The 22,488-nt window shown below is 31.5% G+C and overlaps 1 protein-coding gene across 1 annotated transcript in view; it reads left to right on the top strand.

The window, feature by feature from the left end:
* LOC119601029 (forkhead box protein O) overlaps positions 1 to 22,488 on the top strand; it is a 54,313-nt gene that overhangs the window by 15,760 nt on the left and 16,065 nt on the right. The window contains exon 2 of the mRNA XM_037951687.1: positions 21,250 to 21,847. Within this exon, the coding sequence (XP_037807615.1) occupies positions 21,306 to 21,847 (542 nt within the window). The 5' untranslated portion in view covers positions 21,250 to 21,305. The remainder of the gene's footprint in view (positions 1 to 21,249; positions 21,848 to 22,488) is intronic.

The following is a 22,488-nucleotide window of genomic DNA, read 5'->3' as shown; positions in this document are numbered from 1 at the left end:
TATACAAAAATTGTAATGATATGCAAATTTGATGAATTTTATGAACTTAAGATTTTTGAATATGTGATATATTAAAAGAAAGTGCGTTTCTTATGGATTAAAATGAGGTATACTAAACTGTCGTAGCTTGAAAACTGACAGCATTTTCAATCACTGATACGGAACTAAGGACACTTTCAAATGATTTGTTTTATTTTTTCCGTGTGCAGTAGATTTAAAGACCTGTTCAATTGAAATTACGCCACACCGTACTTTGAATTGTAGTGCCCCTGGTGTAAAGAGTCAAAAATCTTCGGGGCATTTTATTAATTTCAAAATTACGTACCATTAACCGTATAAAATTTCAAGATATTTTTTTTTGCTGTTTGAAAAAGTACATGCAATTGAAAAAACTCTGAAAAGATTATGAGTATTATGCATCCACACTAAAGTTCTGGATGAATTTAGACACCACTTATTAAATCCGAAGAAATAAAGGTTTAAAGATCAAATATCGTTTTTGGTTTTTTAGATTTGAGCTGCGTTTAAAAAATGGCAACCGAATTTATATCAAAATAATTTTTGATGGTTTTTTTTTTAACTTATTGCAGATTTTTATTGTTATCTCGATTTAACAATAAATTTAAATTTTATATTTTTGTATGAAGAATATGAATGATTACGGATCTTTATTTTTTTCTCGAATTAAGAGTTATTTAAAGTAAATGTTTAAAGAGTTATGTAAATAGAAATTTTAAGGGGAGATATAAATGATTTTCTAGATGGATTTGTAGATTTAAACTTAAAATTCAAATTTTTGTGAAAAATGTAATATGATTTTTAATTAATTTTTAAAAATTTAGTACGGCATACAAAAGTGACATCGTCGACATTCATTCAAGATCTAATATAGTTTATAGTTTTCTCGATTGTAGGAAACTACATCCGATTCGCTTTTAAAATTGTTATTTTCTGATGATATACAGCAAATAAAAGGTTGCGAAATAAAAATACTTTACCGGTTGAAAATATAAGTGATAGAAGTAATATATACAGATCTACAACAATAAACTTTGATAAAAAATTCCGATTCTGCTTTAAAATAGTTTTTTTTTTTTTTTTGAGGATATACAGCGATTTACAGGTTTTGAAATAAGAATAGTTTTCGCGTAGAAAATATAAGTGATGGGGTATACGAATCGACAACCGATTTTACGCTATAGATAAAAATCGATTTTTGATAATAAATTAAATTGATTACAGATTCTTATTTTACCTAATCCTAAAGTAAGTTAAGGACCTACAAACATTTTAGAGTTTTCAAATAAAAATAAATTTTTAATTAAAATTTTAACTACCTAAATAATAATTTGGTGTATTAAACATTCTCTTCCTCAAACACTGCCGCCAAATTTCTTGAAAATCGGTTCATGTTTTTTTATATTTAGCCTAGAAATTTGGTGTTATAGCAGTTATTCAAAAGTGAACATTAAAAGGTGCGTATCATCAATCAATATCATATAGAGTTTTTTTATATCCTCCACCACCATCAGTGGTGATAGATGGTATATATAACTTTGTCATTCCGTGTGTAACATCAAGAAATATTCATCTGAGACCCAACAAAGTATATATATTCTTGATCCTTATAAAATTCTGAGTCGATTTAGCCATGTCCGTTCGTCTGTCTGTCTGCGTAAAACACGTTAAAACGAAGCAATAAAAATTCACGAAATTCTCCCAAAACATTCCTTATTATCCGGTCCAGTTTGGTATTACAAATCAGTAAACCGGTTCATGATTAAAAATTTCAGACTACCTCGAAATAAATAAAGTTTTTTTCCCCAATTCTTAAGTAGTTTTCTCAGAAACTACCAAAGATATTTCAGGGATCAAGTATGTTCAAACTCATAACAATTGATCCAATATTTCCCATAGCCCCCATACAAAGGTGTATATTCCCGGATATAAGTTTATCTTTAATAACTCCCTCAAATATATCAGTATCAACACAAAATGTTGTACATACAAATATAATATGAATAGAAATCATACTACCAACGTAGATCTCAGTCGGTCCACAATTGGTCATAGGTCCATTTCTAAAAATCATTGACAAATAAAGCTTTTGTGATAAAATTCGAGCTGAATATGTCTTGTGTAGATACAAATCATTCTACCAAATTTCTTTTCGGATCGGTCCATTATTAGTCATAGTTCCCATATAAGGCCCACTTCCGGAAATCACTTAAACGCACATATTTAATTGTCAAATAAAGGTCTCTAGATAAAATTCGACACAAATATGTTTCGTCTATATATGAATCACTCTACGAATTTTTTTTCGGATAAAACCATAATTGGTCATAGCTCCCATATAGGGTCCACTTCCGAAAATCATTTAAACGCATATGTTTGATAAATAAAGCTATAAATTCAACTTCAATATGTTTTGTATACGTATAAATCATTCTAACAATTTAAATAAATCATTTAAACTCACATATTTCATTGTTAAATACAGCTATCTTGATAAAATTCGACACAAATATGTTTTGTGTACATACATATGAATCACTCTACGAAATTTTTCTGGAGAGGCCTGTAATTGGTCGTAGCTCCTATATGAAGTCAAGTTATCTAAAAATTAGATGCTAAATGGGTTTTAATAAAAAGCAGCTTGCTGGTGGAGGATCGGGCGTGGCGTCCGATCCTGATCCTGAGATCAGACCTATTGGTTCAGTAGTTTTCTGTAAGTCTCGAATTAAAATTTTGTATAACAATTACATATATAGAAAAAAGTGGACATAAGAAGAATCGTGACGTCAAATCATAATTTTATTTAACCTATTGTTCTACTTTAGAATAGAACTATTAGTGTTCTAAATTTCATGTATATCGGTTCAGTAGTTTGTCCGTGAAAGCGTAACAAACAGACTTTCTCTTTCATATAATTATAGGATAAGATATAAAAAGTAGGCGTAGAAAGGGCCGTGGCATTATATAAAGTTCTTATATATAGCCTATAGTTCTTTCCAAGCTTATACCTATCGCTATGCAAAATTTCATGTTAATCGGTTTAGTAGTTTTTGCATATTGTGATTGTAAAATTGGTGTAATAATAGTTTCACAAAAAGTGGGCGTAAAAAGGGGCGTTGCATCCGATCAAGATCTTATATAGCCTATTGTTCCTTTTGGGGTTAGACCTATTAGCGGTCAAAATTTCATGTAAATCGGTTCAGTAGTTTTGCCGTGAAAGCGTAACAAACAAACAAACAGTCTGTTATATATATATATAGGAAAAGGACCCAGAATATATATACTTTTGTGGGCCTATGACCAATATTTCGATGTGTTACAAACGGAATGGCAAGATCAAATAACCCCCCATCTTTTTTGATGGTGGGTATATTAACCAAATTAAGAAAAATGTAACCAAAATTATGTTTATTTGTGTATATCATGTTTACATTTTGATATAACTTCCCAGCGGGAAAAAGAGGCAGTAAAGAGGCCTTACTAAAGGCATTATTTTGCAGACACAAGCACATTGCAAAATCATTTCAATTTTACACGGCGTGTCATTGTCAGCCAAGTGCTTGCCTTCTCGCTTCTATTAAAGGGCTGATAGAAGGCTTACTTAAAAAGGCCTATTAAACGGTCTTCCGTTGTAGGCCTATTAGAATATCTTTCGCTGAACGCTTATAAGAAGACCTATAACGTAATGTATATAAGATGGTCTTCCGTTAAAGTCATATTAGAAGATCTTCAGTCAAAGGCTTTGTAAAAAGTCTGTATAGGAAATTATTATAAAAGTTTTAGGGATATATTCATAGGAGTTTATCAAAGTTTTATAAAACAAATTTTCATAAAAAAATTGATAAATTCTTATCCTAAGACTTTTAATATAATTACCTAAGCAGACATTCTACAAAGCATGCGGAAGCATGGGTTATTAGGGAAGACATTATTAATAAATTCGACATTAAACATAAGAAATTGGCACATGCGTATTTTTAATTATAAAAGCCTACTTTACGAGAACTTTACAACATAAAGTTTTGCAAAAGACTAAATTTTATTTGGAATGTAAAAAAATACATTCTTCTGTTTTCAGGTAGCGGTTTATAAAAAAGAGGGCAAAATAAATTTTATAGAGTCGATTTTAGAGAGCCAATATATAAAAATAATTGCAAACCCAATCATGTTTGAATTTTAATAATTGTTTGTTTGGCATTGTTTTGCAATGCAACTTGTAATGTGCATGAATCCTACAAGAAGGGGAAGCTATGTGCTTGTGGAATATCTTCCGCGAGAAGGCAATGAGGAATGAGTATCGCATCTTTTAGAATGAGTAAATATGTCTCTTAGAAGGCCTAAAAATCGAAGTCCTACCATTTTTTCCCGCTGGGTTTAAAGCAGTGCTGCCCATACACATACTGTTACACATTAATTTGTATTGGTAAAGCAGCAGAGAACAAAATGTAACCCAAAATAAAACTGTACTAATAAAATGACTGCAAACTAAAAAGTATATTCTAACTGTCAAATTGATATTATAGATTTTGACGGACAGCGTACATTAAAGTTCATATATAAAAAACTATCAGCTCATTCATCTACATAAATTCGGCTTTCTCAAAATTTTGTTGTTGTATTTCTGTGTGGATTTTAAAAAAGTTGCGCACAGATCTTACTTCGACAAATGCTGATCAGCAACTGAGTTGATTTTGTTTTGCAAGTTGAGAGATAATCAACTAACACATGCTCAAATAAGAAAATACACAAGTAACCCAGCGGGAAAAAATGGTAGGACTTCGATTTTTAGGCCTTCTAAGAGACATATTTACTCATTCTAAAAGATGCGATACTCATTCCTCATTGCCTTCTCGCGGAAGATATTCCACAAGCACATAGCTTCCCCTTCTTGTAGGATTCATGCACATTACAAGTTGCATTGCAAAACAATGCCAAACAAACAATTATTAAAATTCAAACATGATTGGGTTTGCAATTATTTTTATATATTGGCTCTCTAAAATCGACTCTATAAAATTTATTTTGCCCTCTTTTTTATAAACTGCTACCTGAAAACAGAAGAATGTATTTTTTTACATTCCAAATAAAATTTAGTCTTTTGCAAAACTTTATGTTGTAAAGTTCTCGTAAAGTAGGCTTTTATAATTAAAAATACGCATGTGCCAATTTCTTATGTTTAATGTCGAATTTATTAATAATGTCTTCCCTAATAACCCATGCTTCCGCATGCTTTGTAGAATGTCTGCTTAGGTAATTATATTAAAAGTCTTAGGATAAGAATTTATCAATTTTTTTATGAAAATTTGTTTTATAAAACTTTGATAAACTCCTATGAATATATCCCTAACACTTTTATAATAATTTCCTATACAGACTTTTTACAAAGCCTTTGACTGAAGATCTTCTAATATGACTTTAACGGAAGACCATCTTATATACATTACGTTATAGGTCTTCTTATAAGCGTTCAGCGAAAGATATTCTAATAGGCCTACAACGGAAGACCGTTTAATAGGCCTTTTTAAGTAAGCCTTCTATCAGCCCTTTAATAGAAGCGAGAAGGCAAGCACTTGGCTGACAATGACACGCCGTGTAAAATTGAAATGATTTTGCAATGCAGACGGGTGTGCTTGTGTCTGCAAAATAATGCCTTTAGTAAGGCCTCTTTACTGCCTCTTTTTCCCGCTGGGAAGCTTATAGTGTAGGTGAGTCAACGCAACGTCAGCAGAAATTTCTTGCCCTATCTCGCGTGATAGGAAATCGTGATTTTGGGCAACATTGCTTTAAAGTAATAAATTCTTTTTCTGAGATTTTTGTTCCTACAATACTTGTTTATGCCGAATTTCATCACTATGCTGGTATTAGAAAGACATTTAAGAGCGAAAAAGTAATTTTCTGAGGGGGAGCTTATATGAGGCCTAGTGGCAAATATGTCCCGATTCTAATAGAATTTTAAAGTGTGATTTTAGTTCCATTAAAACTTGATTATGTTTAATTTTGTTGCTATAATGCAGTTTTATGAGCTTTAAAGTAATTTTCTGAGAAGACTTTATATGGGGAATAGTGTCAATTTTGTGCCGATCCTTATAATCAGTAATATTTCGTCTCCAATAAAACTTGTTTATGTTGAATTTAATCGCTTTACATGTTTTTTTAAGCCAGTTACTAGCAATATAGTAATTTTCTGAGTATGGCCTAATATGGGGGCTAGGTGAAATCATTGACCGATATTTTCCACTTTCAATACCAAACAAATTGAGTCAACTTAAAACATATTGACAAAATATTTCTGCTCTCTATCTTGTTTCTTTTCGACTCTCAATAAACAGACTGACTGACGGACGGACATAGTTGGATCGTCTTACTTTTGTGGGTATATGACTAATATTGACAAAACCCGCATCTTTTTTACGGTAGTTATCTTTTTATTAAGATTTATTTCTTCTTGGATTATACCAAGTCATGCTCTCAGTATTTCTTACTTCACACTTTATTTTTTTAGGGCAGTGATCAATTATGTTCAAAATCTTTACAATTGATCCAATATTTCCCATAGCCCCCATACAAAGGTACATATTCCCGGAAATTAGTTTATCGTTAATAACTCAATCAAATATATCGGTATCAACACCAAATTTTGTACATAAAAATATAATATGAAAAGAAATCATACTACCAACGTAGATCTCAGTCGGTCCACAATTGGTCATAGCTCCCATATAAGGTCCACTTCCAAAAATCACTTAAACGCACATATTTCATTGATGAATAAAGCTATTATGATAAAATTCGGGCTGGATATGTTTTGTGTACATACAAATAATTCTACCAAATTTTTTGCGGATCGGTCCATTATTGGTCATAGCTCCCATATAAGGCCCACTTCCGAAAATCATTTAAAAGCTCATATTTTATTGTCAAATAAAGCTATTTTGATAAAATTCGACAGAAATATGTTTAGTCTAAATGTGAATCACTCTATGAAATTTTTTCCGGATAGGCCCATAATTGGTCATAGCTCCCATATAAGGTCGACTTCCGAAAATCACTTAAACGCATATATTTCATTGAATTATAAAGCTATCGGGATAAAATTCGACACAAATCTGTTTTGTATACATAGAAATCTTTCTACAAAATTTTTTACGGATCGGTCCATTATTGGTCATAGATCCCATATAAGGCCCACTTTCGAAAATCACTTAAAAGCACATATTTCAATGTCAAGCTATCTTCATAAAATTCGACACAAATATGTTTTGCCTAAACATGAATCACTCTACGAAATTTTTTTTCTGGATAGGCCCATAATTGGTCATAGCTCCCATATAAGGTCCACTTCCGAAAATCACTTAAACGCATATATTTCATTGAATTCTAAAGCTATCGGGATAAAATTCGACTTGAATAAGTCTTGTGTACATACAAATCATTTTACTACTTTTTTCTCGGATTGGTCCATTATTAATCATAGCTCCCATATAAGGTCCACTTCTGAGAATAACTTAAACGCACATATTTCATTGTCAAATAAAGTTATCTTGAGAAAATTCGACAATTATATGTTTTGTCTTTACATAAATCACTCTACGAAATTTTTTCGGGATAGGCCCTTAATTGCTCATAGCTCCTATATAAAGTCCACTTCCTAAAATCACCTAAACGCACCTATTGGAGTAAAATTATATTTGATCTTTTTCTGCATTATACGAAATTGTTTCCTAATCGGTGCATAATTGGTCACAACTCCCTTATAAGGACCATTTCTGAAAATTACTTGAACGCACATTTTATACATAGGTATACAATTTTTTCTGAATCGGTCCGTATTTGGTCACAACTCCCATATAAGGTCCATTTCTGAAAATTACTTAAACGCACATTTTATACACATTTAGGTATAAAATTTGACGTAAATGTGTATTTTGTATATATGTATATAAATCATTGTACGGAATTTTTTCCGAACCGGTCCATATAAGGTTAATTGTTGAAAATCACTTAATACCACTTAATTCGTTATTAAATTATTATATCCGGATAAAATTCGACATAAGTATGTTCTGTGTATAGATAAATAATTCTAAATTTTTCTGGACCTAATCAAAATTAGTTCGACAAAAATTTTGGCGAGTTATCTAAAAAATAGATAGTTAGATGGGTTTCAATAAAAAGTAGCTTGCTGGTGGAGGGTATTTAAGATTCGGCATAGCCGAATATAGCACTCTTGTTTAAACTTTTATTTTACTACCGTATTCAGTATCTCGGACGGAAATGTTATTTTCAATATTAATATGAAAAGCACTCAAAAATATTTAAAAACTGTATAAAATTAAAAATTAATACAAATTTTAAAAATAAAATGTCCGTCTGAAATACTGAATACGAGGGTTAAAATCAACAGATTGAACTTTCGAATCACATACCGTATTTTATAAATGAAGGTGTCTTCCCTCTTTTATAAGGTTTTAAATATGGCCAAAAACAGGATTTTTCAGTTTTTAGGACACGATGTGACAAAGAAATTGGATTCAGATTAAGCGATGCTCAATAATTCAGAAAAGTAAACTTTGGTCTCTGGGTTGCTCTTTCAAATTTTGTCGACCTGTGTAATTTTATAGGAAAGGATTTAGATGCTTAATTATTTTGCTTTACATTTCATTGATTTAATTTCTAAAATAAAATTTTATATTTGAAAGACAAACAAGTAAAAAATATATAGTCGGGCATGACCGACCATATGATAACCTACACCAGTGAGTAGGTTAATATTTAAACAATTTGTTGACAAAAAAAGTGATTTTCTGAAAGAGGGTTATACGGGGGCAAGGGTAAATATGGGCCTATCCTTATAAATGTTGGTAGAGGGATTTATATTAAAGTTATTTATGCAGAATTTTATCGTGATACTAGTGAATTATTGACTTTCAAGACCTTTTCTGATGGGGACTTTGTATGGGGGCAAGGATGAAATGAGGCCCGATCATTACGACAATTGTCAGTAACATTTACACTTATACGCAACTAAGTTGTGCCGATTTTTCTAGAGATACTGAAACATTTAACATAATTTTGAGCTCGAGAGGCCAATTCGATGGGTACGGTTGTAGATCGATTTCAACCATTTTAAACAAGCTTCATTCTTGAATCATCAAAAAGTAATTTAACTTTATGAATTTATTTTTAGGGAAGGGGTTTATTTAATTTTATTTAACCCATTACTTCAACTTGGCAATAACTAAATGTAGGATTTTATAATGCAGATAATTCATTTCTAGTCATTTGAATTGTACTTTAGTTAAAGGACATCGGTAAAGCACACGGAGACCTTTTCGCCAGCTTACCTTCCCGTATACATATAATAACGAGATACAAATTATTGGGGTTATAAAATCCTATCTTTAGTTATTGCCAAGTTATAATAATGGGTCTTAAACTCTTAATTTCTAAAAAAAATATAATAAAAAATTTAAAAATATTTTCTATTCATTAATTTCCCAACAAAAAAATGTTTCAATCTGTTTTTATTTAAAAACAAAATTATAAAAAATTTGAAAAAGTTAGGTGTAAAGAACGAAATATGCAATAAAAAAATGCGACTATGAGTAAAATATGCCGAAATATGGTGTAAAATTTAAAATATGCAAAAGTATGCTGTAAAGAACAAAATATGTAAAAATATGCCAAAATTCGTTAAATTGTCTGAAATGTCCATATCGCGTGTTCATACGACGCGAAGCAAAAAATATGATATTGCATATTTTTGGTTGTCCTGATAATCACTTTCATACAATTGTAAAGTATGTACGCATTTTTCTAAAGTAGCTTCATAAAAGAACAAGTAATATACATACATATATGTATGTATGTATGTTTGTGAAAGGTTTCAGAGAATCGATTTGGCGCGGAAGGTGTTTGCACCAAAATGACCTGAGAACAATTTTTTCGTTGTTAGATCACTACTGGCTACCACGTAGTGATAGGGCATTATTTTAGTTATAACCCTTATATACATACATAAATAATATAAATATATACATATAATTTGATTACGTATTAAGAATTTTAATTTATTTCATTTTCAAAATTATAAAACTCGCGATCAATTCGTTTTGACTCGAATCGCGAGCTAGTTCTATTTAACGCTCTTTAAATTTTCAACTCTTATCACGAGTTTCACTTTTAAACTCGCGAAAATGAAATATTTAAGTTGATCCGAGCAAAAAAGGTATTTTCCACCCAGTCTATTATACATACATACTTCAAAAAATTAGAATCATCAGTTGCAAGTCAGTACATTCTACAATAGTTATAACCAGGGAAACCGAAGTTGTGCTCAAAACAAATGTTTTTTGTGCATGAAATATGAAATATGTTCCTAAAACATAGAAAGGACTGAGTATATAGGTATAATTTGAGGGGGGTAACTCATCTATTGGATGCTTTTTGTTTTATCTCCTGTTGCCCTGTGGTGTCCAGTCGATGGCTGCTTTTCCAGTGTCACCGGGGGACCTACGCAGCGTATGACCTATCCATTTCCATTTGCGAATGAGTATTTCGCTTTTTATTGGACTTTCATTTGTCCAGCGCCATAGCTCCTCATTTGATATTACCGCAAGCCAGAATATGCGTTAAATCCAGCGCAAGCATCGGCTTTCCGATAACTGCACTACAAGTAGATCTCGTGGCAACGCCTTTCAAGTCTCACTAACGGAAAACAGTACGGATTTGACACAGGTGTTACATAATTGTATCCTTGTGTTCAGAGAAATTATGGTAGATTTTTTTGCGTTTAACATACCGAACGCTTGATTGGTTTTTGATATGCCACGTCTTCGCTGGAGCTTCCCGCATTCGTAATGATGCTCCTCAGTCCAGCCTTTGTCGCTTCCATTTCCAGTGTCCTCATTTTGATCTGCGTATTCTAGACACTCCAGTCGTGCGTTGACCTCCCATCTTATGCCCTTCTTACAGTGAGTGGTATTGCGAACAATGACATCAAGAACAATGTTAAAGAGCAGAGGAGATGGCAAACATCCCTGCCTGACGCCTGTAAGGTCATTGAAGCAATCCTAACAGCATTGTCGTGCACGACATAATATTTTACGTCATTGTATAGCTATTGGATCAGGGATATAATTTTTGGTGGGATTCCCTAGCAAGTAAGAGCAGTCCAGATTGACGACAAATACCCTATATAATAGAGATTACCATTGGTTAGGCTGTTCGGCAATCATTCTATATGATCAATGCAGGATTTTTGCGGACGGAAACCAGCTTGCTCGTGGCGGAAGTACGGAAGAACGGCTTCAGCAATTCTATTTACCACGTTTAGAATCGTTATTCCGCTCCAGATCCGACACTCCGTGAGGTTTCCCTTCTTGGGGATGTTGACGATAATGCAATCCTTGAGTTGGGAGTGCAGAGCAACAGTAGCCCAGAAGCTACCGATTAGGGGTAATAAGTAGTCTGCAGATGTTTGGCTATGATATTATATTCTTTGAGCGTCTCGGGGCTAAATTGTCCACTCCTGGTGCTTTATTAGACTTTAACGCAACAACAGCCTTCAATATCTCGTCGAATCCAATAGTTAACGTTGAAATATCCCGCTTAACTGTATGATCAGTATAAGTACACAAGCTTCCGATGGATAAAGGTGGATTGGAAAACATGCCTCAGTAATGACCTGGACGTGGTCAGTTCACCTTCACTATTCTCAGAGGCTTAGTTGTTGCGAAGTTCTTGCTAGTGAGTTTCCTAGTAATGGCGTACAGATCTCCTCCACTGCTCTTTGTGCATCACTGGCGAGTTGTGTGTAAAAACGTTTTCTATCCCATCTAGCGCTAAGATTTACCAGTTTGTCGTAGCCACCATAGGCCTCTCTTAGGACCATTTTCTCTAGCAGCGTCTTCGAAGTGAGACCGGATGTTTGGCCACTCCGCATTTGGGAAGGCATGATCCACGTTTAAGCAAATGGCAACTATAATGCAATAAAAAGATATATAAACGACTGTTATAACATGAAAACTATAAAAGGTATTTGCAACCATATCGGAGCCTTAAATTACCGCATTTTTGAACCTGTACCAATAAATATACCGATCTATCCAATTTTTGTAAAAATTCATTATGCCACAAATTATACACCAAAATAAAGTGCAACTGTAATGCTTTAAAATGATGCGTAAACTAATGCCCTAGCATGAAAACTGTCAAAGTTATTTGCAACCATATCGGAACCTCAAATTACCGCGTTTTTAAACATAGAACAATAATTCTACCGATCCATCAAATTGACCATTTTTTAGACGAACACATTATGCCACAAATGATATACCAAATTAAAGTGCAATCATAATGCTCTAAACTGATGCATAAATGACTGTCATAGCATGAAAACTGTCAAAGTAATTCACAACCATATCGGAACCTCAAATTACCGCCTTTTTAAACCTGGGAAAATAATTCTATCGATCTATCCAATTGGCCATCTTCTAAAAATACATTATGCAATAGATTGTATACCAAAACAAATGGCAACTAAAATGCAATAAAAAGATGTATAAACGACTGTTATAACATGAAAACTATAAAAGTTATTTGCAACCATATCGGGGCCTTAAATTACCGCATTTTTAAACCTGTACCAATAAATATACCGATCTATCCAATTTTTGTAAAAATTCATTATGCCACAAATTATACACAAAAACAAAGTGCAACTGTAATGCTTTAAAATTCGGTTGAGATGACTGTAAAAAGTCTCCCTCTCCATATCATCAGACATTTCCGTGGGTTCATAGCATTGCACACATATGAGGTTTCGAGCCCTTGTACGGAAGTTTGCGACGATTACTCTGTCTACATACGGCTTCCAGTTGATCAGAGCATTACGCGTTTCCCTGGATAAAAGCATGCCAACACCATTTGATCATGGTTGGGTCTCTCGTTTTCAGAGTACAGGAGCGTGAGGTTGTCAGATGTACTTAATTCACCTGAGTCTAGCCATCTAGTTTCGCATAGACCTATTATAACCAGCCCAATTATGGACCGATCTGGACCGATCCATTTTGCAAGGTGTTTAATATATATATTAAACACATTCATGACTAATTTTATACCGATATCTTCATTCACTTATGAAATATGTGCGTTTACGTGGTTATCGGAAATGGGCTATGCCCAATTATGGATCAATCCGAAAAATATTTTGCAAAGCGATATATGTATACACAAAACATATTTATGTCGAATATTATTCCAATATTTGTATTTCTTAATTAGTTATTTGTATTTAAGTATTTTTCAAAAGTGGACATTATATGGGAGCTATGACCAATAATGGACCTATACAGATTTACGTTGGTAATATGATTTCTGTTCATAAATATGTGCGAAATTTTGTAGTGATACAGATATTTTTGCCGAGTTTAACGATAATTCTATTTTCGAGAATATGTACTTTTCTATGGGGGCTAAGGGAAATTTGATTCCTGGGCAAAGAAAAAAACGTGTGACAAAATTCATCCAATTATCTTTAGTAGTTTTTGTGAAAACTACTCAAAAAACGAAATTTTTTCGAGGTATGAGTAACTTTTTATGTTGTGGACCAATTTATCTGATTTTCAGTACCAAACTGCTTAGAGCAATAGTGAATATTTTCAGTGAATTCGGCTGATTTCTTTTGCTTAGTTTTAACGTGAGAGTGTTTAAGGCAGACAGACAGATGGACACAGCTAAATCGACTCAGAATTTGATAAGGATCCAGAATATATATACTTTATTGGGTCTCAGATGAATATTTATTGGTGTTACACATGAAATGACAAACTTATATATACCCTCTATCACAACAGATGGTGGTGGAGGGTATAACAAGTTAGAATGCTATATTCGGCTGAGCGGAATCTTAAATGCCCACCACCAGCTACTTTTATATTAATACTTTTTGAATTGATCACATATTTGTAGAAATAAGTTTTCTCGTGTTTATTAATAGAGAACCCCAAGCATTTTTAGAACTCAAATCAAATAAATGCAAGATTTATTGAACATTACCTAGCAAAAAAAGGACTTGCAAAGAAGCGAAAGAGATGTAAAATTTACTCTATGGATGTACTGAAAAAGACCTACAGAAGTGATGATTTTAACACAGGCTTGTAATTATTTGATTCCAAATTCACTACTTTCGTTTTTTTTTATATCCACCATCAAAAATAATGGGGGTATATTGATGGGCAATATCGGTCCACGATTTCGCATAGCCCCCATACAAGTGGCCCCCCGAAACAGCTTTAACAGTCATAACCATTTTAAAAATAAAAGTATAGCGATGAAATTCGACATAAATAAGTCTTATATGCGTCAAAATCTCTCTACCAAATTTTTGAGGATCGGTCCATAATTGAGCCTACCCCCATATAGGTCCCCTTCAGAAAATAAACGAATATAATAATGAAACCCGACACAAATATGTTTTATATAAGCAATATTTCTCTACCAAATTTGGAAGGATCGGTCCATAATTGATCCTACACCCATATAAGGTTCCTTTGACAAATTTACTTTAACGCTAATTACTGGCTTAAAAAAACTATGGATTTTGACATAAAAAAGTTTTGTATTAATAAAAATCGCATTAAAAAATTGTATGAGGATCGGTCAAAAATTGAACCTACTCCTCCTATATAAAGGCACCATGAGAAAAATTCGAGTACTTCATCGTTGTACTCGCCATAAAAAGCTTTTTATTATAATTCTTCATTCCGAATTTTATGAGAATTGGGCTATAGCTGACCATAGACAACACAATCTATGTACAACATTTTTTGGGTATCGATTCATAATTATCCTTACCTCATAAAAGATCCCCTTCAGATAATTACTTTTACGCTTATGACTGAATTAAAAATACGAGAACAGCAATGAAATTCGAAACGAATAAGTGTTATACGACTCGAAATCTTTCTACCAAATTCTACGACAAACAGTCCATAATTGACACTACCTCTCATATATGTTCATAGTTAAAAAATTGGACAAAAAAAATTTTGTTTTTAAAAATTAATATTTTGTTAATTCGAAGATCTCCCTGATTTTTACTGTAGAACATTCCTTTTACGGCATACGATTTGATGGTGTTTATATAAGATTCGGCATAGCCGAATATAACACTCTTACTTGTTTTTTTACACCCTCCACCATCATCAGTGGTGATAGAGGGTATATATAAGTTTGTCATTCCGTATATGTATATATTCTGGGTCCTTATGGAATTCTGAATCGTTTTAGCTATGCCTGTCTGATTAAAACTAAGCAACTGCAATCAACCAAATTCACTGAGAATATTCGCTGTTTTCTTAAGCAGTTTGGTATTGAAAATCAGCAAAATCGGTTCATAGCTTAAAAAGTTCAGACTACCTCGAAAAAAAAAAGTTTTTTTCCTAATTCTTGAGTAGTTTTCTCAGAAACTACCAAAGATAATTCGACAAATTTTGTCACAGATTATTATTTCCATCTATAAATTAATTATGTTTAAAATTGTAACAATCGATCCAAAATTTCCCATAGCCCCCATTCAAAGGTACATATTCCCGGAAATTTATTTATCGTTAATAACTTCCTCAAATATATCAGTATCAACACAAAATTTTGTACATGTTGACATAATATGAACAGGAATCATACTACCGACTTAGATCTGTATCGGTCTACAATTGGTCTTAGCTTCCATATAAGGTCCACTTTCGGAAATCACTAAAATGAACATATTTCATTGATAAATAAAGCTTTCGGGATAAAATTCGACATGATTATGTTTTGTGTATACATAAATCACTCTACGGAATTTTTTTCCGGGTCGGTCCATAATTGGTCATAGCTCCCGTATTGGTCCATAATTGGTCATATCTCCCATATAAGGACCACATCCGAAAATCGCTATCAGAGTAAAACTCATTATGTAAAATGACATAATTTTTATAGTTTTACCATTTAATTTCTTGTTTAGTAATGTTAAAACTATAGCATCGACATAATCTTGACTTTTACAAAGATTAACATCATAATCCAAATCTTATCGAATATAAATTGAGGTGCCACCATAACCATCAGATCGGCAACTATGAACAGCATTAAAACCAGCAATGTTATATATTTCAGTTATTCAGTTTCAGTTAACCACGTTTCTTGAACAGCTAAAATATTGGGTAGACGCGGTAACGTAATAATTAAATTTCTAAATTTATTGAATTTTTCAATTTAGGAAATACTTCTAACATTAATAGAGATTATGTTTAAAAATAAATATGGATTATTATTGACATAATGATTGAATGAATTAAAATTATGAAAGTTATCATTATAAAAAAGAAAAATAAGTTAAATAAAAAAGTTATTAGAATAAGTTGCAGTTTGTTAAGAAGATAAATACGTTTCATTAGTTTCACCATCATTTTCCTGTAAATCTTCTACTTGGTGCGATCGTCGTCCTTTTGGCTTATGTATAGCAGCTTCATACAACAGATTATCAATATCTTCTTCGTTTTTGATGATTTTTGGTCCAGAAAATTCGTTCCTCTTGATAAAAACTCTTCCACCAATCGAATATACGGCACGATAACCGATATTTTTTAAGGCTATGGCATAATTAAGCAAGCTTAGCGTTTCTCGGCTTAAGTAAACAGTTATAAAAATATATTTGTTCTTTTCTTTCAAAAATGGTTTCAACGACATGAATTTCTGTTTTCCTTCGATAGAATTGAATTTTACCACAACGACTTGTTTCTTCTCCTTTTTATCTTTATTGATTGAGGTTTTCTTATTATTGATAAAGTAGCCATTACTAATGCTCTCAGGTTTTATCTCGACCCTTGATTCATTTGAAATACTCAACACAGCATCAACAGCTGATGGACCAGCTTTAATATCAACATTACGAACCAAACAATCATATTTGACTCTCTGATCGTTTAAAAATTTATCAGAGGTTTTAAATGTCTCCACTTCAGCCTTAAAAACTTTATTTTCTTTCTGAACAATCTCCAGTCCATTAAGACCCTTTAATATCTCATCAAATTTGTTTGACATTAACTTCATACTCTCATGTATGATAGTTAATTGGTCAAATTTTTTAAATTCTTTTTTGATGTCAGCCAATTCAGCTTGTAGTGAACCATTTACTTCATTACACTGATGATAAACATATTCTTCATTTGTATGTGTATCATACTTGCGTTTGTTTATATTTGTACAAGACAAATGATAAAACCCTTCAAACATTTAGAAGACAAAACTATTGCGCATCACCCCAGACGCCACGTCAGAAACACTTCTGGACGGTTGTCAGACGAGAACGCACATTTTACAAAAACAAAATACATTGATTTCGAATTTTCGTCTTCTAGAAATACACTTTTAAGTTTCTTCCGGATGATAGTTAGAAGAGTCCATCCATTTGCTTAAACAAAAAACATTGACTGTTGAATTTTTTTCATCTGGAAGTATACGTTTTAGTGACTTCTCTATGAGAGTTGGGTGAGAACACACATTTTACAATAACAAATACATTGTTTCCTAATTTGTATCTTCTTGATTTGTATGTTTATGTCACTTCTGGAAGACAGTTTGAAGAGTGTTCACATTAATGTTGTATTTTATTCATCTGGAAGTGTGGATTGTAGTCACTTCTGGACGATTGTCAGACGAGAGCACACATTTTACAAAAACAAAATACATTGATTTCTAGTTTTCGCCGTCTGGAAGTATACTTTTAGGTTACTTCCGGATGATAGTAAAAAGAGTACAAAAACAAAAAAATATAAATACTCCATTTTTTAGCGTGAACGCGAAAAAAATAAAAATAAATAATGCAGAAATTTTGCTAAGTTCAGTGATGTTTTGCGTTTTGTCCAGTCATGTTCAGTTTTAATTATTCATTGTAAAACTTAAATGAGTTATTGAGTTTAATGTTCATAGAAAAATAGTGTAATTAATATATTGTAAATCTTAAGTAAGAAAAAACAATATGACAGTGTTGTGTTAAAAGTAAACTGTTAATAAACATTTAAGAAGGTTTTGTTAATTGGTGAAGTTTATTAAATTAAATAAATAAAATTGAAAAGTAAGTTGTAATATTTTACATTAAAATAGTACTATATTTTAGGAATAAGTTAACAACTCTAAACGGCTTCCATTTCCATTATTTTTAAACGAAGTCTAATATGTTTAATTAAAAATGTTTTTATATTAAATTTCGTCTCTCTCTTAATTGGTTTAGGAGTTATAAGCATTTAAAGACTTTTTCAAGTTGTAAGTTTCGGCTTTCATTTGATGAATATTGCATTTTTAACCTATTTAGATTTATTTGAATTAAATCTTAACTTTCAATATTTTTTAAACTATTAGCGCGTTTAGGTCCTTTTTCTAGATTACGTATGATCACTTTGAGCTAAAATTTTATTTGTATTTCATTATCGTAACCAAATACATTAAAATTTTTACTTAAAGTATTCAAACGCTATCTGGAATCATTATATTGAAATTAATACTACTGTTTTATACATAAATTATTTTTTGACTTGGGTCACTCGACACGAAATTGCCCATATAAGATATTTAATATTGAAAACAGATATTTTTAAACCCACCTTTTTTTAAATAAATACAATTTTATTAATTTTCATATAGCTTTGGATTTAATTATTCTAATTATAGGTACTTTTTTAGTTATTAACACCAGGTCTTTTTCTATGACCTATCATATGATACTAATATTCTTAATATTGAGCATGCCGTTCCCAAGATATTACCTAAGTAGATAGTTTTTGAACGTGTATAACTCCTTAATTAGAAGAGAGCAAAATAGTATTGCAGTATTAGTGTCAAAAGCAATATCCCGTTTAGGGTCGTTAAGGTGTTTCTATCGTTAGTGACTGTAAATAATTTTAAAAATAATCCATGGCTTAGTAATTTCAGATCTTTATAGATGGTTTAATTCCAAGTTATTTAAAAAATGTTTATGAAAGGTAATGTTTTTATTGATTAAAAACAATAAATAAATAAATTAATTTTTAATTATTTTATTTTTTTAGAAAGTAGTAGCTAATATTGTACCCCCTATTAAAATACTTCTAACCGAATTAAAATATAAAAAAGGGATCTGGTAAGTTATATATGTCTTATTTCATCACGCGGTTCCATTAAAAATGTCGATTATTTGCAGAAAATGTAAAAAATGGATCTGAACGTTTAAATTTCGGTGGGAAATGTATTGATCATAAGAGAATCCTATTTTTATTGCTTCCTAAAGTATAACAGGTAATTTCAATAAATACAAAAGTATGTATATTAAATATTAATTATAACATTATTTTTGTTTACTTCGTTGAAGGATTAATGCGTTCCAAAATATAACTCTTACAATTTGATGGATTGATCATAAAATTTATGAAGAACTACAAAAAGAGTCCAACGTTTTACAATTTTTGGAAGTATACCAGTCAACAGTTGGAATATTAATACAGATTTCCTGAAAATTATCTTATTATAAGGTAATAATTCTAAATTGTGGATACATATGTACATTAAACCGACTCACTCTGTATGGAAAGCAAAAACGTGCTTTTGTTACCTCTCTCAAAATTTACCTTGCTTTGTTTTATGATGATTCCCAAAATATTTAAAGTCTAGCGATGACCGTTCGTGAGCTGGACCAAATTAAAAAAGGTATTTTGGAATTATTTTTTTTAATTTTTGTTTGTTTTGAAACAAAATATCCAATACGGGGTATCGTTTAAAAGGTATTTTAAAGCCGCGTCCAATGATGTATTAATCATAAATAACCGTCTTTTTATAATTGTCATATTCCAAAATATTTAAAATTGTTAGGTTTTTCACTAAAAAAAAAAATAAAATGTATGCACAATTTTGCGCACCACTAGACTTGGCTTCAAAAAACCTTTCAAATGATACTACATACTATAATGGACAACACTTAACAGAAAATATTTTGGGTAACATCATATTACATAACAGCGAATATTATGAGGCACCATTTTTTGTGAGTCGGTCTAATGTACATACATATATTACTTTTTTTAAATTAGTTGTTAAATCAATTATTTTTCTACTATTTTAATTTCAATTATTTCAATAAAAACTATAAAATTTCATTTTATTTAGATTTATTTTTATAGATTTTATTTTGGTGAGTATACAAATAGAAGAAGAGAATACTCTTCTTCTAGAAGAAGAGAAAACTCATCTTTTAGAAGAAGAGAAAACTTATCTTCTAGAAGATAAGATAGGAACACTTCTAGATGATACTAAGTAGTCACTTCAAGAAGTGACTTCCTATTTACATCTAGAAGAGTCTTTGGCAATACCTTACTTCCAAGAGTCATCTAGAAGTTTCTTCTGGGGGTCTTCCAGAAGTATCTTCCACGTTACTCTTAGACGTTCCCCAGCTCGGCATCAGTTCTTCCCGACTGGTGACAAGAATTCGTATACTTCCGCAACATCGCTGGCGAGCTTTTAGCACGTTTGGAAGTTTCATACGGGTAACTTCCGCAATAGAAAATGTTTGTAGGGAACAAACAACACTTATCACATTCAAGAAAATCATCTTTTTTTCACCTACAACCAAATTGCACTGGCTGCAGACAAGATTATTATTTTTGATACTGCGACGGTCTTCACTCATTTTATTTGATACGACACAGATGCAGAAAGGTTTATTTAATCAAATAAAATAAATATAAAACTTTTATTTTAAAACCGTTTATTTAATTAAAATAAATTTTTATAAAAAATAGTCAGATTATTGTTTGCACGACCGGATTGCCAACTCTTTTCCAAAAGTCAAGTCATTCTTTTATGTTCTTTTTTTAGAAGTGAAATTGTATTTAGAATACAACTAATTTGACTTAAATAATATTAACACTATTAAGGGAAATTGACACGATTAATACAAAATTCCAAAAATAAAATTAAAATTTTTTAACTCATAAAAATGTAAGAACAAAAAAATATATCTTCCGCATTAAAAACATAGAATTATTATTAATTATATCTTCGAAAGTTATTAAACATCACTTTCACAGAAGTTAAAAAAATTCACTTAGTTACTACTTTTGAAGTGGTGACAAATGTTATTCTTTTGGAAGTACTTTTATTTTGTTATTTTTGCTGGGTGAACAATTGTTATACTTACTATGTTTACTTTTTATTTAGCTATAAGAATAACTGAAATAAACATTTACAACTAAATTATCACCCGGTCCAACAATATGACTGAAGGTTCTACCATATTGATTGATGATAAACTTTTACAAGATGTTAGGAACGAACATGATCAAATTACTTGCAATATGTATAAATATAATGATGATAAAATTGAACTCGATGATGAATATGATGATGATGAGGAAAATTACACTAGCACAGATCAAGCTGATGATGATAACGATGAAGAGGAGGAGGGTGAGCGAGATTTAACAAATCTTACTTGGCTTATTGAATTACGCAATCAAACAATGGATTTTGTTAACATGACATTAGAGGAAGATATAAAGAAAGACAAAAACAAAATAGATATATCAGTTCCTACAGAACAAACTACAGTTCAGCAGGGATCTCAACATTGCCAAGAATTCGAAAATGAATTGGATTTTACACCTTTAACAGCTAAATTGGAACAGAAAAGTCAACGAGTCCACACGGATATATCTCAACACAAATCCAAAGAAACACGCGCAATTAAAATATCTAATCAACAAAAGCGACAATCACCTGCGGAGCGATACGAAATGTTTTTGAATAAAATTAAAAGGTAATTAATGTTAATAATGTCTTTAATACATACATACCAAAAGCAAAAACTTGGTAATGGGTTGTAATTCCATAACTACTAACATTTCAATGACTAGTACTTATGGTCTGCATTACTTAGAAGTACTCTGGTAATAACTTTCATATAATCTGATATAGAATTACTTTATTTTCGGCTTTGTTACTTTGCACATTTTGTTTGATTGCAATAAGCAGTGGTGCATTGAGTAGAACATTTAACTAACAAACCGAAGTTCCTGGTTCGTACATATTTTAGCTGGCTCTTTTTATACCCTCCACCACCATCAGTGGTGATAGAGGGTATATATAAGTTTGACATTCCGTGTGTAACATCAAAAAATATTCATCTGAGACCCAATGTATATATATTCTGGGTCCTTATGAAATTCTGAGTCGATTTAGCTATGTCCGTCTGTCCGTCTGTCTGGTTAAAACACACTCACGTTAAAACTAAGCAAATAAAACCAACCAAATTCACTGAGAATATTCATTGTTTTCCTAAGCAGTTTGGTATTGAAAATCAGCAAAATCGGTCCAAAACGTAAAAAGTTATGAGTACAAATTTCAGACTACCTAATAAAATTAAGTTTTTTTTTCCCTAATTCTTGAGTAGTTTTCTCA

The sequence above is a fragment of the Lucilia sericata genome, unplaced genomic scaffold, assembly GCF_015586225.1.
Source record: "Lucilia sericata isolate MDLA Ls3-8-SP2 unplaced genomic scaffold, ASM1558622v1 Contig000136F_arrow, whole genome shotgun sequence".
NCBI lineage: Eukaryota > Metazoa > Arthropoda > Insecta > Diptera > Calliphoridae > Lucilia > Lucilia sericata.
Note: the sequence above shows the minus strand (reverse complement) of the source record. Positions and strands in the feature narration are given on the sequence as shown.